This window comes from Lagopus muta, chromosome 24 (assembly GCF_023343835.1).
Source record: "Lagopus muta isolate bLagMut1 chromosome 24, bLagMut1 primary, whole genome shotgun sequence".
Lineage (NCBI taxonomy): Eukaryota > Metazoa > Chordata > Aves > Galliformes > Phasianidae > Lagopus > Lagopus muta.
In genome coordinates this window covers 1,601,745-1,616,177 of record NC_064456.1, presented here as the reverse complement: position 1 = coordinate 1,616,177, position 14,433 = coordinate 1,601,745, and the positions used below count along the sequence as shown (strand labels likewise).

At 58.0% G+C, this 14,433-nt stretch overlaps 2 protein-coding genes across 3 annotated transcripts; both read right to left on the bottom strand.

Annotated features, from left to right (window-relative positions):
• Window positions 1–277: 277 nt before the first annotated feature.
• Window positions 278–10,549, bottom strand: RAB44 (RAB44, member RAS oncogene family). 2 transcript variants are annotated; one of them, XM_048926258.1, is made up of 17 exons: window positions 10,438–10,549; window positions 9,365–9,560; window positions 9,176–9,290; window positions 8,841–9,012; window positions 8,498–8,641; window positions 8,163–8,253; window positions 7,978–8,073; window positions 7,530–7,708; window positions 7,159–7,207; window positions 6,864–6,949; window positions 6,422–6,750; window positions 3,614–4,162; window positions 3,202–3,283; window positions 2,779–2,893; window positions 2,466–2,567; window positions 2,133–2,209; window positions 278–1,743 (listed from the first exon to the last, which is right to left on the bottom strand). In XM_048926258.1, the coding sequence occupies exons 2-17, from the start codon at window positions 9,542–9,544 to the stop codon at window positions 1,656–1,658; spliced, it is 2,454 nt and encodes an 817-aa protein (XP_048782215.1). In that variant the 5' UTR covers window positions 9,545–9,560; window positions 10,438–10,549; the 3' UTR covers window positions 278–1,655. The 2 variants fall into 2 exon arrangements, with proteins under 2 accessions (XP_048782215.1, XP_048782214.1); XM_048926257.1 differs by having other exon boundaries at window positions 3,614–6,750.
• A 382-nt stretch (window positions 10,550–10,931) lies between these two features.
• Window positions 10,932–14,006, bottom strand: CDKN1A (cyclin dependent kinase inhibitor 1A). Its single transcript, XM_048925950.1, has 3 exons — window positions 13,912–14,006; window positions 12,365–12,775; window positions 10,932–12,012 (listed from the first exon to the last, which is right to left on the bottom strand). The coding sequence occupies exons 2-3, from the start codon at window positions 12,768–12,770 to the stop codon at window positions 11,963–11,965; spliced, it is 456 nt and encodes a 151-aa protein (XP_048781907.1). The 5' UTR covers window positions 12,771–12,775; window positions 13,912–14,006; the 3' UTR covers window positions 10,932–11,962.
• Between the last annotated feature and the right edge of the window lie 427 nt (window positions 14,007–14,433).

Genomic DNA, 14,433 nt, shown 5'->3' with positions numbered 1-14,433 from the left:
GAAGCTGGCACCTGGCACTCCTAACACAATTTGTCCCAACGTGTCAGGATCCCTCCCAGTTTGCCGGCTCTCAAGGTGCACAAACAAAGCAAATTGGAGGCGGACACCTGATGACTTGGGGCTGGAAAGGAGGTTTGCATTCCTGATGCAACTCAGGCAGCTCCTTTCCTTCATGTGGGGCGCCTTAAAGAGCTCAAAGGGAAAGAACCTCATTAAAAAAAGTTCCTGTAGTCCAAATGTGAATTTTCCTATTGCTGTTCATATCTTAGACCTCGATCCTCCTTGAAATACTCATGAATGTGTTTGCAAGTGAGCAGTCCTTATGGTTCAGTAATCATAGAATAGAATCGCAGACATTTAGGTTGGAAAACACCTTTGAGATCAGAGTCCGACCAACGCTACAAGTCCTATGCAAAGCTGTGTCCCCAAGTGCCACATCCACGTGTTTCCTATATATCTCCAGGGATGTCAGCTCCACCACCTCCTTGGGCAGCCCCTTCAGTCCCTGCCCACCTCCCCTGTGAAGAAATCCTTCCTGACACCCAATTGGAACCTGCCCTGCCACAGCTCCAGCTCATTTCCTTGCATCCTCTCACTGAGAATAGACACCAACACCACCTCTGTGTTTTCCAACCTGCTTTACTGCCTTGCAACGCATCCAGGCACAGATTCAATCCTCTTCTATAGACACGATTTCCAAGAGAACAGAAGTTTCTTTCTGTCTGTTGCTCTGTGAAGCTTTTTCTTTTGCAGATCAGTTTCAGGCCCTGCTGTTCTTTGCTTGCAGCAGCAATGAAGGTTCAGCCGCATTTGCTGCCATCTAATGGGGGAATTCAGGCTCAGCTCCTTACACTTTTGCGAGCAAATGAATTGCTCGTGGAGCAGCAGTGGGATTGCCCAGGACGGGCAGCATCTGCTGCACATAATCCCAGCAAATTTAGGGAAGAGAGAGAGCAGATCTGCTGAAAGGCTTCGGTGCATGGGCAGCTCTGCAGGGGGGTCACACAGAGCCAGTGAGAGGTGCCCATTTGAGCTGGTCAGGCTGGAATGGTGCTCCTCTCCTCATCGACCAGACTTGCAAAGGGTTCTTGGGATTATATTGCTTTAAGATAAGACAACAAAGCAGAAATAGGGAAGATGGGCACAAAAAAATCCTGTTGTGGGTAACCTGAACACCGAGTCCAGCCTCAGCCCCGAGCTGAGCCATGAAAGCTCTTCCTGAGTCGCTCCATTCTTCAAGCCAGCCCCATAACACACCCAGTAATAAAATCATTTTATAACGAAATGTGGCAGAAGGGGATTGCCAGGGAGTGCATGGGAGCATATATTGCAACAAGCAAAAAAGGTACTTCAAGGATTAGGGCCAAGGGAGGACAGGAGGTGGCAGAGGGATGGGGTGGGAGCAGCCAGGTAGGGGATGGAGGCTCTGGTGATACAGAGGTGCTGGGGCACTGAGCTGCAGAGGAGATGCACGTGTCTAAAAGAGCTGCTGGAGCTGTGTTGCTTCTTCAGCTGCTGTCACTGCAATATCACACCCTCCCTGGTGGTGTTCATAACCCTGATTTCTCTGAGCAGTCATCCTGTGGTCTCTCCTCATCTCCAGTTGCTTTTCTGGCTGCCGTTGCAGTTTCAGACCACAGGAAGGATTCTCTCCATCACCAACAGCATCCTTTTTTCTTCTGAGGCAGCTTTGGTATCTCTTCTGCCTTATTTCTCAATTGATCTTCACAAACTTTGAGTGCCCTGGGCAAAAAGGAAGCAAACAAGCCATGTATTTTCCCCCATATTTTATATTGCTCTTCTATTCATCGAGTGAAAGGGGCCAGGGGCCTTTCCCGCTCAGTGTGCTTTGAGAACTGCTGAAAACCCCAGCCTAAATCCAATCACAGACAGAACTGATTTAAGCAACCCAGGGAGAAAGCAGCAGCATCCTGAGAAGTCTCATTTTTTCCACCTCTTTGCCATGCAGAGCACCCAGGAGATGTCTCCCAGCACATCCCCACTTCATCCCAGTGCTGCTCTGTGAGCTCTCCACGTAGCAGCTCCGGTGGCAGCGACACACTAACATTTCCCATAGGAAATGCAGGTGGGAGCCCATTAAAACCTTGGCAAAACCCAAGCACGCTCCTCACCTGACCAGGCTGACGATGGACTCAGTGACATTGTGGCCGGAGGCAGCGCTGCATTCATAAAACAAGAGCTGATGCTCCTGGAAGACACAGAGCCCACAGAGAAATGTGCTTCGCCTGCTTTGCAATGGTTTGATACAACAGTGAATAGCCAGGGAGCATCACGGTCAAGCAGAAACAGAAGGACTTGGGAAACAAGTAACCCAACAACTGATGGACTCAGGACTGCTGCCTGAGGGTGCAATGCACCTTTTCTGGTGGCTGTAAGACCAACATTCAGTGCTGAGGAATGGGACCCCAGCTGGGCAAGACACTGCAGCAGGGCCATGCACCCACCTGAGCCAGGCGCTCCCCCTCCAGCTTAGGGACCTGCCTCTCTGCAGCACAGTCTGTTTTGTTCCCCAGAAGCAGAACCGTGACTCCATCTTCTGCTCCCTCCTGGGCAGTGAAAGAGGGGAGGATCAGAAATACAAGCATCACCTCCTTGAATCACAGCTGGACACACAGCCCAGACACATCCTGAAGGGTGCGCATGGATTTGGGCCGATAGTGAGTTACCCCCATTTCCCAGGACTGAAAGGGGGCTGTTCTAGATGTCAGATGTTACCAAAGCCTCTTTCATGGGGCCGGGTTTCCCTGCTTTGCCCACCTGGATGCAGCTCAGCCAGTAGTGCACATCAGCAAAGGAGTACTGCGATGTGACGTCGTACATCAGCACCACCCCATCTGCCTTCCGGAAGAACTGCTTGGTGACACTGTGATACCTGCAGGCAGTGCAAAGCATCACCAGGAGGGAGGGAGGGAGGAGGGATTGCCTACAGCCAACCTGAAATCCCAGTGGAAAAGCTGGGAACACAGATCAACCAAGAAGGCAAAACCCTATTTTTGCTCCTATCACTCAAACTGCAGAGCGCTTATTTTTATCCAAATGACTTCCTCTAGTATTATTCTTTTTCAGACCACATGCTATATAGAGTCCCTCCCCAAACAACCCCCTTTGCAAAGCAAGAACATCCATTTTCTATAAGCTGCCCCAGGTTTCTCTCCCCAGGCACCCAGCCCAGCACCTCACCTTTCCTGCCCAGCTGAGTCCCACAGGCGGAGAGCGAAGCGCTTGTTGTCCACCACGAGGTTTTTGACCTGATAATCCAGCCCTGGGACACAGAAAGGGATATTTGGATATTGTGGAGTTTCCCTCTTGTAATACAGATGCAGGAACCACATGGTGGAGGCTGCAGCTCAAGCTGGCTGCTCCCAAGGAAGCCCACAACCCTTGGATATTTGACAGTTGGATTGGTGCCCCAGAGAGGTCAAGGAGGGCTGACATTGCCTACTTGCAAGCATCCAGGTGTGCGTGGCTCAGTTTGGACCTTGGTGACAGGACAGTGTGAGCAGTGATGTGTGTGTAATGAACTCCAGCAACCTGTGGGGTTGGAAGGAAGGGAACCGTGATGGTCACCCACGTGGGTGCAGAGCTGACCTACCTACGGTGGCAGCGAGGTGCGGGTTGAAGGTGTCAGCATGCAGTCGGTACAGAAAGGAGGTTTTGCCCACATGGGAGTCCCCAACAAACAGCACGTTGTAGAGGTGGTCTGGCTCCAGAGAGCCCTTTGGGGCAGCTTCTGCTCCATTCACAGTCACAGCTTCTGGCTCTCCAGGGCTGGGCTCACCTCCTGGGCTCTTCTCCATCTCTTGTTTCTTCTCCACATCGAGCTCTTCTCTCTGCTCTCCTGAGAGCTGTGCCCCGCTGCTGAACGCCTCCACCAGTGGGCTGTCCCCAAGGGCCATCCCTGAGAGATCCTTCACAGCATCTTCCCCTTGTAGGATCCCTGTGTGAAGGGCTGATGCTGGTGGCACTTCTTGCTTCGGAGTCTCAGCAGGTCCAGCAGCTGCTTGTTCTGCTTCCATAATGCCTGGTGGCTTCTGTGGCTGCTGGGGAGCAGTGTGAAGCTTCCCCTTGTCTGCCTGTGCAGAGACCTGCTCCTGGAGCTGCCTCTGGGCTGCCTGTCCCGAACCACCTAGCAGCTGCACATCTGGAATGAGAACATCCTCCTGCATCATCGCACCCGGATTTAGCGCACTGATTTGTAACGGTACCTCGGAGACAGGAGAAGCAAGTGTGGCTGCATCGGCATCATGGCCCTGCTTTAGTTCCAAATGCTGAGCTTCAACTAAAATCCTTCCCTCTGCCTCCAGCCTCGCTCCCTGCACCACTTCCAGACCTCGAGCTCCATCCAGAGGCCTCCCCTCTGCATCAGCACTCTCTCTCTGTGTTTCCTCCAAGATCTGCTCATCTGGACCACTGACTGCTACCAGCCCTGGCTGAGCATGCTCAGCAGCAGCATACTGAGTATACTCAGGATGCAGGGCAGGCTCAACATTCCTGTCCCAAATGTCTGTGTTGTCAGCCATGCACGGAGCTGCTTCTAGAGCCACAGCTGGGCTCTCTGCCCCTTCCCACAGCCCTGATGCACACAGCGGTTTCCCATCAGCTCCAGTGCACTCTCCATGGGCTTCTGCCTCCTTCCCTTCCAGCTCCTGAGCACTGACCTGTACCAGCTCACCTGGAGCTGGACTCCCAGTAGGGATTTCTGCTGGGGAAAGCCCCTCACCAAGCACTGCAGCAGCTCCAGCTCCCCCCTCCAGCCTTGGCTCTGTTCTATCAGCCTCCAGCAGTTGCCCATCTGGCCCCATGCTTGCTGCCTGCTCTGTACCCAGATCATCACCCAAACTCAGGAGCTGCAGCTCTGCCTCCAGGCTCTCTTTAACCTCCCTCAGCTCTGCAATTAGCTGCACATGGGTATCACCACTCGGGGCTTCCAGCAGATCTAGGCTTCCAGCCTTTTCCTGGGGTGGCAGCTCTACAGCAGCCCCCTCTGCCTGCCTGGCTCCTTCTGGGCTGGGAATCCCATGCAGCAGAGTGCTTGCTGGAGAGTCCTCTGCCTCCTCTAGTTCCAGTTCCTGAGCACTGATCAGGACCAGCTCATCCTTATAAGTGCCCTCTTCCTGCACCACTTCCATCTCCCTCTCTTCTTTCAAGTGCTGTACATCTTGTCTCTCATGCTCAACCTCCTGTGTGAGCTGCACAGCTGTATGCCCCCCCCCTTCCAATGGGGCTTCTTGACTGGGACCCCACTGCAGCTGCGTGTCCACCTGAGAGTCCTCTTCCCCCTCCATTTCTACTAACTCTGGCTTACTGACCTCAGCCACCAGTTGCATTTCTGGCCCCACGCTCTCTGCCTGCTCCGAGTGTGGCTGGTGACCTGGGTACAGAGGTTGCAGCTCTGCCTCCAGGCTCCCTTTGATCTCCCTCAGCTCTGCAAACAGCTTCACATGGGTATCACCACTCAGGGCCTCCAGCAGATCCAGGCTTCCAGCCTTTTCCTGGGGTGACAGCTCTACAGCAGCCCCCTCTGCCTGCCTGGCTCCTGCTCCCTGCAGTTCACACACAGGCTGAATGGGCAGCCCAGGCTCAGTCAGTTCTTGTCCTCCATCCTCAGCATCCTCCCTGAGATGCACAGCTGTGTCATCCAATCCATCCCTCAAGGCTTCTGGGCTGGGAATCCCATGCAGCAGAGTGCTTGCTGGAGAGTCCTCTGCCTCTTCCATTTCCAGTGCCTGAGCACCGACCTGTACCAGCCCATCAGCTGGGCTCCTTGCAGGGATTTCTGCTGGGGAAAACCCCTCACCAAGCACCACAGCCCCAGCTCCCCCCTCCAGCCTTGGCTCTGCTCTATCAGCCTCCTCCAGCAGTTGCTCCTCTGGCCCCACGCTCTCTGCCTGCTCTGTACCCAGGTCATCAGCCACACTCAGGGGCTGCAGCTCAGTCTCAGTCCTTTCCATCTCTCCCCAGCAGTGCCCCGCTGCACCACTATCCTCTCCATCCACTTTTTCAGGGTTGGGAGCTTCTCTCACCCCCTGCACTGCTGCCATTTGCACCTCAACCCATCCTGGCACCTGAAGCACATCGGTAGCAAAGCTGCCCGCTGGGAGCTCCACCTCCCGAGCTTTGAGGACTGCCTCCACATTTTCTCCTTCTCTTGGGAGCTGCACCTTTTCCCACTTCTTTTTCCATCCTTCTCCCTCCAACCCCACCCATGCCTGCTCGCCCATCTCTGTGCTCTCTTCCAGTGCCTCTTGTGGCCTCTCAACCTCTTTTAGCACCTGCTGCTCCCCACCAGCACCCCTTTCCTGCACAGACAACACCCTTTCCATCCACTCCAGGCTCTGCCCTGCTCTCTCCACGCTGTCTCCCTGAGCTGCCCCCTCCTCCTGAGCTCCTGCAGACGCACCAGCCTGTGTCCCGTCCCCAGCACGAAGCTCAGCTGCAGCTCGTCCCTCTCTCAGGTCTTCTTCCAACACCTTGTGACTGATGTGGGTCCCTCGTGGGGCTGAGCCGCTTGGTCCTGTTTGGGGCTCAGCATCATCGTGTGGGCAGTGAGCAGCATCTCCCAGTGGTTGCAGCTTCTGCCTGCTCAGAGCTGCTATTGCATCATTCATCTCTCTTAGCAAAGAGCCTTGGCCAGAAAACCGTTCCTCTTTCAGAAATTCGGGGAAGGGATCCTCTTCTACAGAGAGCAGCCGTGACGTGTTTGTGTCTGCTGCTGGCTTTTCCCACACCCTGGGAAGAGCAGAAAATGGGGTGAGCACAACACTGGGACAGAACGCTGAAGAGGAAGGAATTTTTGGCCAGGGGAGGATGTGAGTGCAGTTCTTGGGGCCCAGGACCCTTACACATGGTGGGTGCTCCTGTGCTTGGGCTCGCTGCCCTGGGAGCCCAACTTGACGTGCATCTCCGACAACTGCTGCCCTGGGTTCATCTGTGGCAAAGGGAGGAAAAGAGAAAACAAAAAGCTTGGCAGAGTGTGTATCCATTTGAAATGGTGTTCAGCTTTCCAGCTTCAGTTTCCAGATATCCCCACCCAAAATGTGGGGGTAGCAGCCCTGTATGCTGCTGCTCACCCCTTCCCAAGCACCCAAACCCCTGTGTGACATCCCACCACATCCCCACTCTGCACACTTGCTGTACCTGCAGGGATGGCAGCGTCTCACTGGGCAGCTCTGCCTCCTCTTCATCCCTGTAAGCACAGAGCATGGGGTCATGATGGAAACTGCCTCCCTTCACCTCCTCCATCCCCTCCCCAGGGTCCTCTGCAGCCCTGGAAGCAGTGATGTGCTCTGTTCTGCTCGGGACTGGGACAGCAGAGCCCACCTGTGGCCTTTGCACCAGTGCCGGAAGGGCCCTGACTTCTCTTCCTAGTACCTTTTGTACCCAATCACACCACATCCCCACACTTTTCACACCATCCCAAAGCAAAACAGTGGCTGAGTCCCATCCAGCTTCCTTCCCATCCACTGCAACTCCCAGGAAGGAGCCAGGTATGAGCAGAAGCCACTCACTGCGGTTTCTCTGCCCGCTGCTGAGCCATGGCAGCCCTCAGGCACTCGTGGCTCTGCTGCAGCTGTGTGTGGATGTGCTGCAGCTGCTCCTCCAGCGCCCGCTTGTTCTCCTCCAGCTGTCGGTTCTCAGCACTGGCAGCTCGCTGTGTGCTGCTGAGACTGCGGCACTGTGCTTCCAGCTGCAGGGAGACAGCAGGATCACCTCCTGCTCCAAGGCTGGGGCTGGATTTTCCCCAGGGTATTGGGTGGGAAACTCAGTTTGTGCGCCCCCAGGGAAGGGAAGCCCATGGGGATGGAGGCAGAGCATGAGCAATGGAGGTGCTATGCGATGAACTGCAGAGAGCATCCAGGTTCAGGTGTACAACACCAGGCCAAAGCCATGAGCGCAACCTAAAGAACTGTACCACCAAGTGTCAGGGTTTGGGGTCAGCATTTGGGGTCAGCTCACCTCCTCCTGCGCTGCAAGCAAGCGTTGCACCTCCCTGCCTCTGGCATCCAGCGCTCGCTGCAGCACCGCGCAGTGCAGGCGGCTCCGGGCTGTGCTCTGCGGTGTCAATGGGAACATCAGCACCCAGATGGGTTTGGGGTGCTGGGTGCCTTTGGGGGGATGGGGGGGGTGGATGGATCCCTCACCTCCTGCTCCATTCGCTGCCGCTCCTCTTGGATCTGCTGCTCCAGGACTTCACAGAGCTGCTGCACCTCCTGTTTGTGCTCAGCCACACGTCTGGGGGGGGTGGGAGGTCAGGAGGGTCAGAACTGTGCCATGTAGATGTGGGTGTGGGGACACTGCATGGCCCACCAGACCCACAGAGAGCATGGAGTTCCTTCCCCCAGCAGGGATGTGGCCGGCACTTTGGCCATGGGGTGCATGACTGCAGATGGAGCCCAACCCCAAACATGGGCACAGCGTGAATCCTCTGCGCCTACGTTTCTCCCTCCTTGGGTGCCTCTCCCTGGCAGGGACTCACTTGTTGAGGGCCTCCTCCAAGGCCTCCTTCTTGCTCCGGGCTTCTTGGATGCGGTGCCTCATCTTGGCCAGGAAATCCTCCAAGTTGCCCAGGAGTTGGGGCTCATCCTCCCTCAGCTTGGCCCAGAGCTGCCAGATCTCCTGCCTGCTGGGAGAGAGCAGCAGGGCAGCAAGAACAGATGGATCATTTGGGGGTTCCTATCACTGGGGCTGTGTGGTCCTGGGGGTGGCCGTGCTCCTGCCCCTGGGACAAAGGCAGCTCCGGCTCTGCCCACATGGGCACCAAAATGGGGAAAGCTCTGTCCTGTCCCATCCTGCGGGACGCCCAGGGGTGCTTTGCTCACTCTTCCCATCTGTCATCCACTCCCAGTTGCTCCATGAAGGCTGCAAAGTGTTTCTTCTCCTCGCTGTCCGTCTCTTCCCACGTGGGGCTGGCGAGGACCAGGCAGCTCCTCCGTGATGCTGCTTTCCGCCGCCGATGCTCCCTGCTGATTTTTTGGGAACTCAGGAACCGCCCTGTAGAAACACAGCCCTCAGCACCCGGATCCCAGTGCTTCCCACCCCAGTGATCCATGGGCTCAGGGCCACAGATGCTTCCGGGCAGCTGAATGCCACCCAGAACACTGAGCATCCCCATTGGAAAGCACTGGGTGCGTGGAGTCACCATGTTGGCACTTACGGAGCCCAGCAGTGAACTCCTCAACGCTCAGCTGCCCGGTGCCAGCAGCATCCAACCCATCAAATAGCAGCTCCAGCTCCTTTGTGCTGCACGGGACAACCTCCTCCTGCAGTTTCTAACAACAAACCACAGGACCATCAAACAGTTGTGTTGGAAGGAGCCCTACAACCCCCCAGCCCCATCCCTTACCTGCATATCTGCACGAGTGATGAACCCCTCCATGTCCCCGCGTTGCTCCTGGATCACATCCTGGACTTTCTGCATCACAGCTGCTGCCCACGGTGGCTCTTCAGCCGCATCCCTGCGGAGCTGCCGCCGCCGGCTGGATCCCATGCGCCGACCCCTGGAGCCCACGTGCTGCTCAGCCATGGCTCACAGTGGGGTCCTGCAGAGGGGAACCCATTAAACTCAGAAGGGCCACGAGTTTGGCAATAAGAGGCACTTCTCTCTGGTTGCACACAGCCCAGCGCCCAAGTGGGGGATGTGGTTTCTGCCCGCTGTGCTCCCACCCATCCTCAGCGCGGGGTCGTGGGGGTGATGCAGGCTCCAAGCGGCTCCAGGAGCTCCTCAGCATCTCTGAATATTCCTCCCCCAGCTTCCGCAGCCCTGAGTCACCTCCTGTGACCTCGGGGAGGTTTTCCATTCACGCCCCTGCCTTCGCCCCCGGCTCAACCCTCTCATCCTCATTGCTCTGAAGCGTGCCCAAATTGGGACAAAGAGTGGGAGAGAGGGGAAACCACCCACCGCCCCACCCCTCCTTTCGCAATGCTCAGCCCTAAGGTGTGCTGGCAATAAGGAATGGGCCCCAAAATGTCCCCATCCCCTTCTACTCCTGTGCAGCACCGTCCCACAGCATCACACAGACACGGGGGGGAGGAGTCAGGATGTGGGTACCCCATTCTGTGGTCCCAGCCACTAAGAGAGCCAAAGCGGCAGCATTTTGGGGAGGGAATGGGGGGGGGGTTATGATGCAAGGAAATCCCCTCGGTGCCTCCCCCTGCCCCACAGAGCGAGCTGAGCCCGTTGCGTGCCATGAAATGGAGGCACCAAACACGGAAAAGCTGTAAAATAAATACCAAAGGGACTTAAAAACCGGCGGCTGTCTGAGATGCTTCCTGCTGAGGGGCGGCAGGAGGGTCACCGCTGCCAGAAGCCCCACGGGTGCAGGGCCAGGCACCAACCCTGCGTCCCTAACACCCAAACCCTCCTTCTTCTCCCCACTTCTCTATTAGCACGAGCCACCCCTTGAGAGCAAGGCTCACCTCCTCCACGCGCTCTCAGTTTCGGGATGCCGCTGCCTGGCTGCACTGTGGGGCTCCCCAGGGCTGGAGGGACATCAGCCCCACACAGACTGCATTGCTGCTGCGCACCTCCCGGCCCCACACCGTCATTCTCTCTCTTACTCAAGGCTGCCTTCCGCTTTGGGGTTGCACTCAACTGCCGGTACGCACGCGTTTCCTGTTTGCAGCACCACAGAAGGCTCAGCCACGGACCCCAACCCACCCAGACCCCCAGGAGAAGCCCCCATTCCTGTGCTCACCAGCAGCAGCCAGATTCAAAAGGCTCCATCCCACAGCTGGACATCCCACATCCCAATCCATCACCCAGATATGTGACAGCTCCTTTCCCCACCAGATCCATAGAAACCGCAGCTCTGTGGGTGCTGCACCCCTAAAGCAACCCCCAACCCCCATACAACACCCCCTCCCCCCCAACTCCCAGTACACTCCACAGCAGTTATTCCCATCAACAGCCACCCATTCCCTTCCATGAGACAAGTGTTTATTCAGTTACACTCACAGACAAACAGGTATTTCCCCTTCCAAGAAGCCTCAATAGCGTTTTCATAAATAAACATTTAGTGCTGGGCAGCTGCCAGCATCTCTGACAGCAAAGTGCATCACGGTACGAGCTGGGAGCAGCGCCCACCTCCTCTGCCTGGGATCACCCTGCGCCCCTTCGAATCCCAGCACAGAGAGGCAGGAGGGGAACCCAGTGAAAGTGCTGAGATCCAACAGCACCGAGAGCCTCGGAGCAGGGCTGCATCCTCCAGGACATCCCTGGGTCACAGAGACAACAGCAGCTGCTCTGCAGAGCCAGGCCAGGGTCCTCTCCCCCAGCTCCAAAGTAGGAAATAGTCCAGGAGAAGGCTGTCACTTCTTCCAGCTGCTGCTGAGCAGCGCTCTGCCCCTCCAGCAGCCTGGCAGTGCCAAGCAGCAGCAGCTCTCCATCCAGCTTAGTGTCAGCATCAAACGAGGCGCAGCAAGCCAACAGCACGCCAGGAACAGCACCAGCCATGGGGCAGCAGAGCCTGGAGCAGCCCAGCACCTCCTGAGCAGCGCTGGCCCCACGGGGCACCTCCAGCACGTTTGTCACCACTCTGTGACAAATGCATCGCTGAGTCACTGGGAGCAGCTCCACGCAGGGCTCACACCCAGCCGTGATCCACACCAGTGAGACTGAGCGTTTTGGAGCTGCTCCATGCCAGGCAACAGGCAGTGCTGGGCACCAGGATGCCACAAGGACCACGCCAACGCAGGGCAGGGGACACTCAGCCCCGCTTGCTGCATTCCAGTCCCCCTCAGTCCTTTCCGTGGTCTCCAGCGTCAGCTCCTCCTATACATTGCACACAGTGTGGGCCCCTCAGGAGCCCAGAGCTACTCATAAATAGGGAACTACAGACTCAGCATCGCTTCATACAGACAGCTCAGACAGCACAGGGCAGGGAAAAGAGCCACGACACCCCCAGGGCACGTCAGCATCCGCATCCATCCCCAGCAGCAGCAGTCACAGCTTGGGCTTGTCGTGGACAACTCTTCTCTTGGAGCTGTAGAAGTCTGCAGGGCATGAAGAGAAATTGGGAGGCATCAGGGAGCAGAAGGAGAAGGCTGTTCCCAGGGCAGCACCCCAACCAGGTGCACTCACACCTCCAAAGGCCCACATTCACGGAGCCCTGCATCACTCGCTCTCACCACATCTCCATTGCTGAGCCTGAGGACTTCTGGCCACAGGAGCTGAAGGTGGTGAATTGTTCTGGGGTATTTTTATTGATGGGACATCCGAGCCCAGTCCTGCTGCCCACCCCTCAGCCAGTCTGCAGCCTTTCCCCTCAAAAGATGGGATGCACTGAGGCTGGTCCATGGCTGTGAGTGCACCCAGTCCCTCCCACATCACACCCCCACCACTCACCTTTGACGGTGGTCTGCCCACGTTTCAAGCGCTGTGGAGAACCGACCCTGGCGAGCTCCGAGCTCTGCTGGGCTGCCCCATGATGAGCCCCACCGACACCATCCTTGGGGGGAACCCTGTGGGGTGCTGAGCTCCCGTGATCGCCCCCGCTGGTGGCCTTGGCCAAGCTGAAGCCCCCCCGTGAGGGCTGCTCTGCCAGCAGGACCCTCTCCCATTTGAAATGCCCTTCCAGGGGTGTCTCCGTTTCGAAGTTGAAGTTCCAGCGCCGCTGAGCTTCTTCCAGCTGCTGCCTCAGCAGTTCCTCAAAGTCGTTCTGGATCTGCTCGTGGTCCACGGGGCCAAAGAGGTTCCTGCACACTTTGCTGCTGCACGGCATCGGCCCGGCTCTGCTCTGCGACAGCGGCATTGCGGCTGTGGGGAGGGGGATACAGGAGGGATGTGAGGCCAGGGAGGCGAATGGGGCAGAGCTGTGCACAGCGTGGGACCTGCCAGCAATCCTGGGCTCACACTGAGGGGTGTGAATGGTCTCGGCCATAGGGCAGAGCAAAGCGGCACAGGGGCAGGTGAAGCAATGAGGATGTTGTTTTTCTGGTTGGTTTCTTCATCTGAAGAACCCAGCCCAGTGGCAAGGAAACTTTTCAAACAGGAGCAAGAACTCACCACAAGCCTGACAGCCCCACCGAGCACCTCCTGTCTGCAAGGAGCTGTTGGGTAACCGGGGGGGAAGGAGCCTGTTTGTTTTCTTTCAAATCAATGCCAACAGCTTTGACTTCCACGGGATGAGCTTGTGCTCCTTCCAAAGCGCACGAGGGCCAGAGAGACCCCCATAGGGTGAGCGGTTATCAGAGCAAAGCCGGGATGGGATGCTTTTGTACAGCGGGGGGGAGGGAAAAATCATCAAATCCGGGCAGAAATGCATTAATGGGACAAAACCACACGGATCCCCGCGCGGTGTGAAGCCGGTGCTGCTAAGTGACACAGCAGCTTTTGTCACCTCCCACCCAAAGCTGGGGTCACACAGGTGCGCAGCCCCCCATCCCCCCCCCCCCCCCTCCACTCCACTCCACTGCCCGCAACGGCCGCTCTGCCCCCACATCCCCCCCCCCCCCCCCTCAGCCCCCAATGGCGACGGATCGCCCCCCCCCCCCCCCCATCAAAACAGCCGCTTCCTATCAGCGGGCCGAGCTCAGCGCCAGGCAAGTCTCAGCACGTCCCGGCGGCTCGGCAGGTGGGGGGGGGACGGGGGGGGGAATGGGGCGGACCCGGTTCGGTTCCGCACGGAGCGCTCAGCGCAGCCCCGCACACGGGAGGAACCGCCGCACCGCACCGCTGCCGCGCCCAGAGAGACCGCGCCGTGCTGAGCCCGGAACGGAGCGGCTCCGAGGGACGCCGGCAAGGAACGCAACCGACACCCAAACCCGGCACCGCCTGCAGCTCCCGCAACGCCTCAAGCGGACGCGGCACCCCATCACCACCACCCCCCCAATCACCCCCTGTTGCTGTCGCTGCCCCTTTCCTCCCCCCACGCCCCGCACACCCGCACTCACCCCGCGCTCCGCGTCACTCTGCGGTTCCCGGAGCCGCACTCCGCCCTTTATAATGGGGCAGGGAGGGGCCTCACGGCGTCGCCCGGGATTTCCCCCCCCCCCCCCCGCCCGCAGTGCTGCTGTTATCAGGGGGGGTTCGGCGATTCCCATCTCCCGTTGCTGGACCCCCCCCCCCCCAACATCGGGGCTGCGCGGACCCCTGTATGGAACGCGGGGCGTCGCCTCCAGCGCGATGCGCGTCTCCCCCCCCCCCCCCCCCCCGCCGCTCCAAGGGATGCGGTGACCTTCAAGACGGCTTTGCTGAGATTTGGGGATCCCGCATCCCTGGGTCACCGCAGCGCGGAATTTCCGCGGGACGCTGCAAATCACGGGGAGCCCCGGGGGAATCACGGGGGTTGGTGTGGGGGGGTCTGGCTCCGGGTGATGCTCCCTGGGCTCAGCTCCGGCCCTGCAGGGTTCCAGGGCGCTCTTGTCGGAGTTTTGCCCCGGGGGTGGCCTCTGCTCTGCCAGCGGACCCCTCCA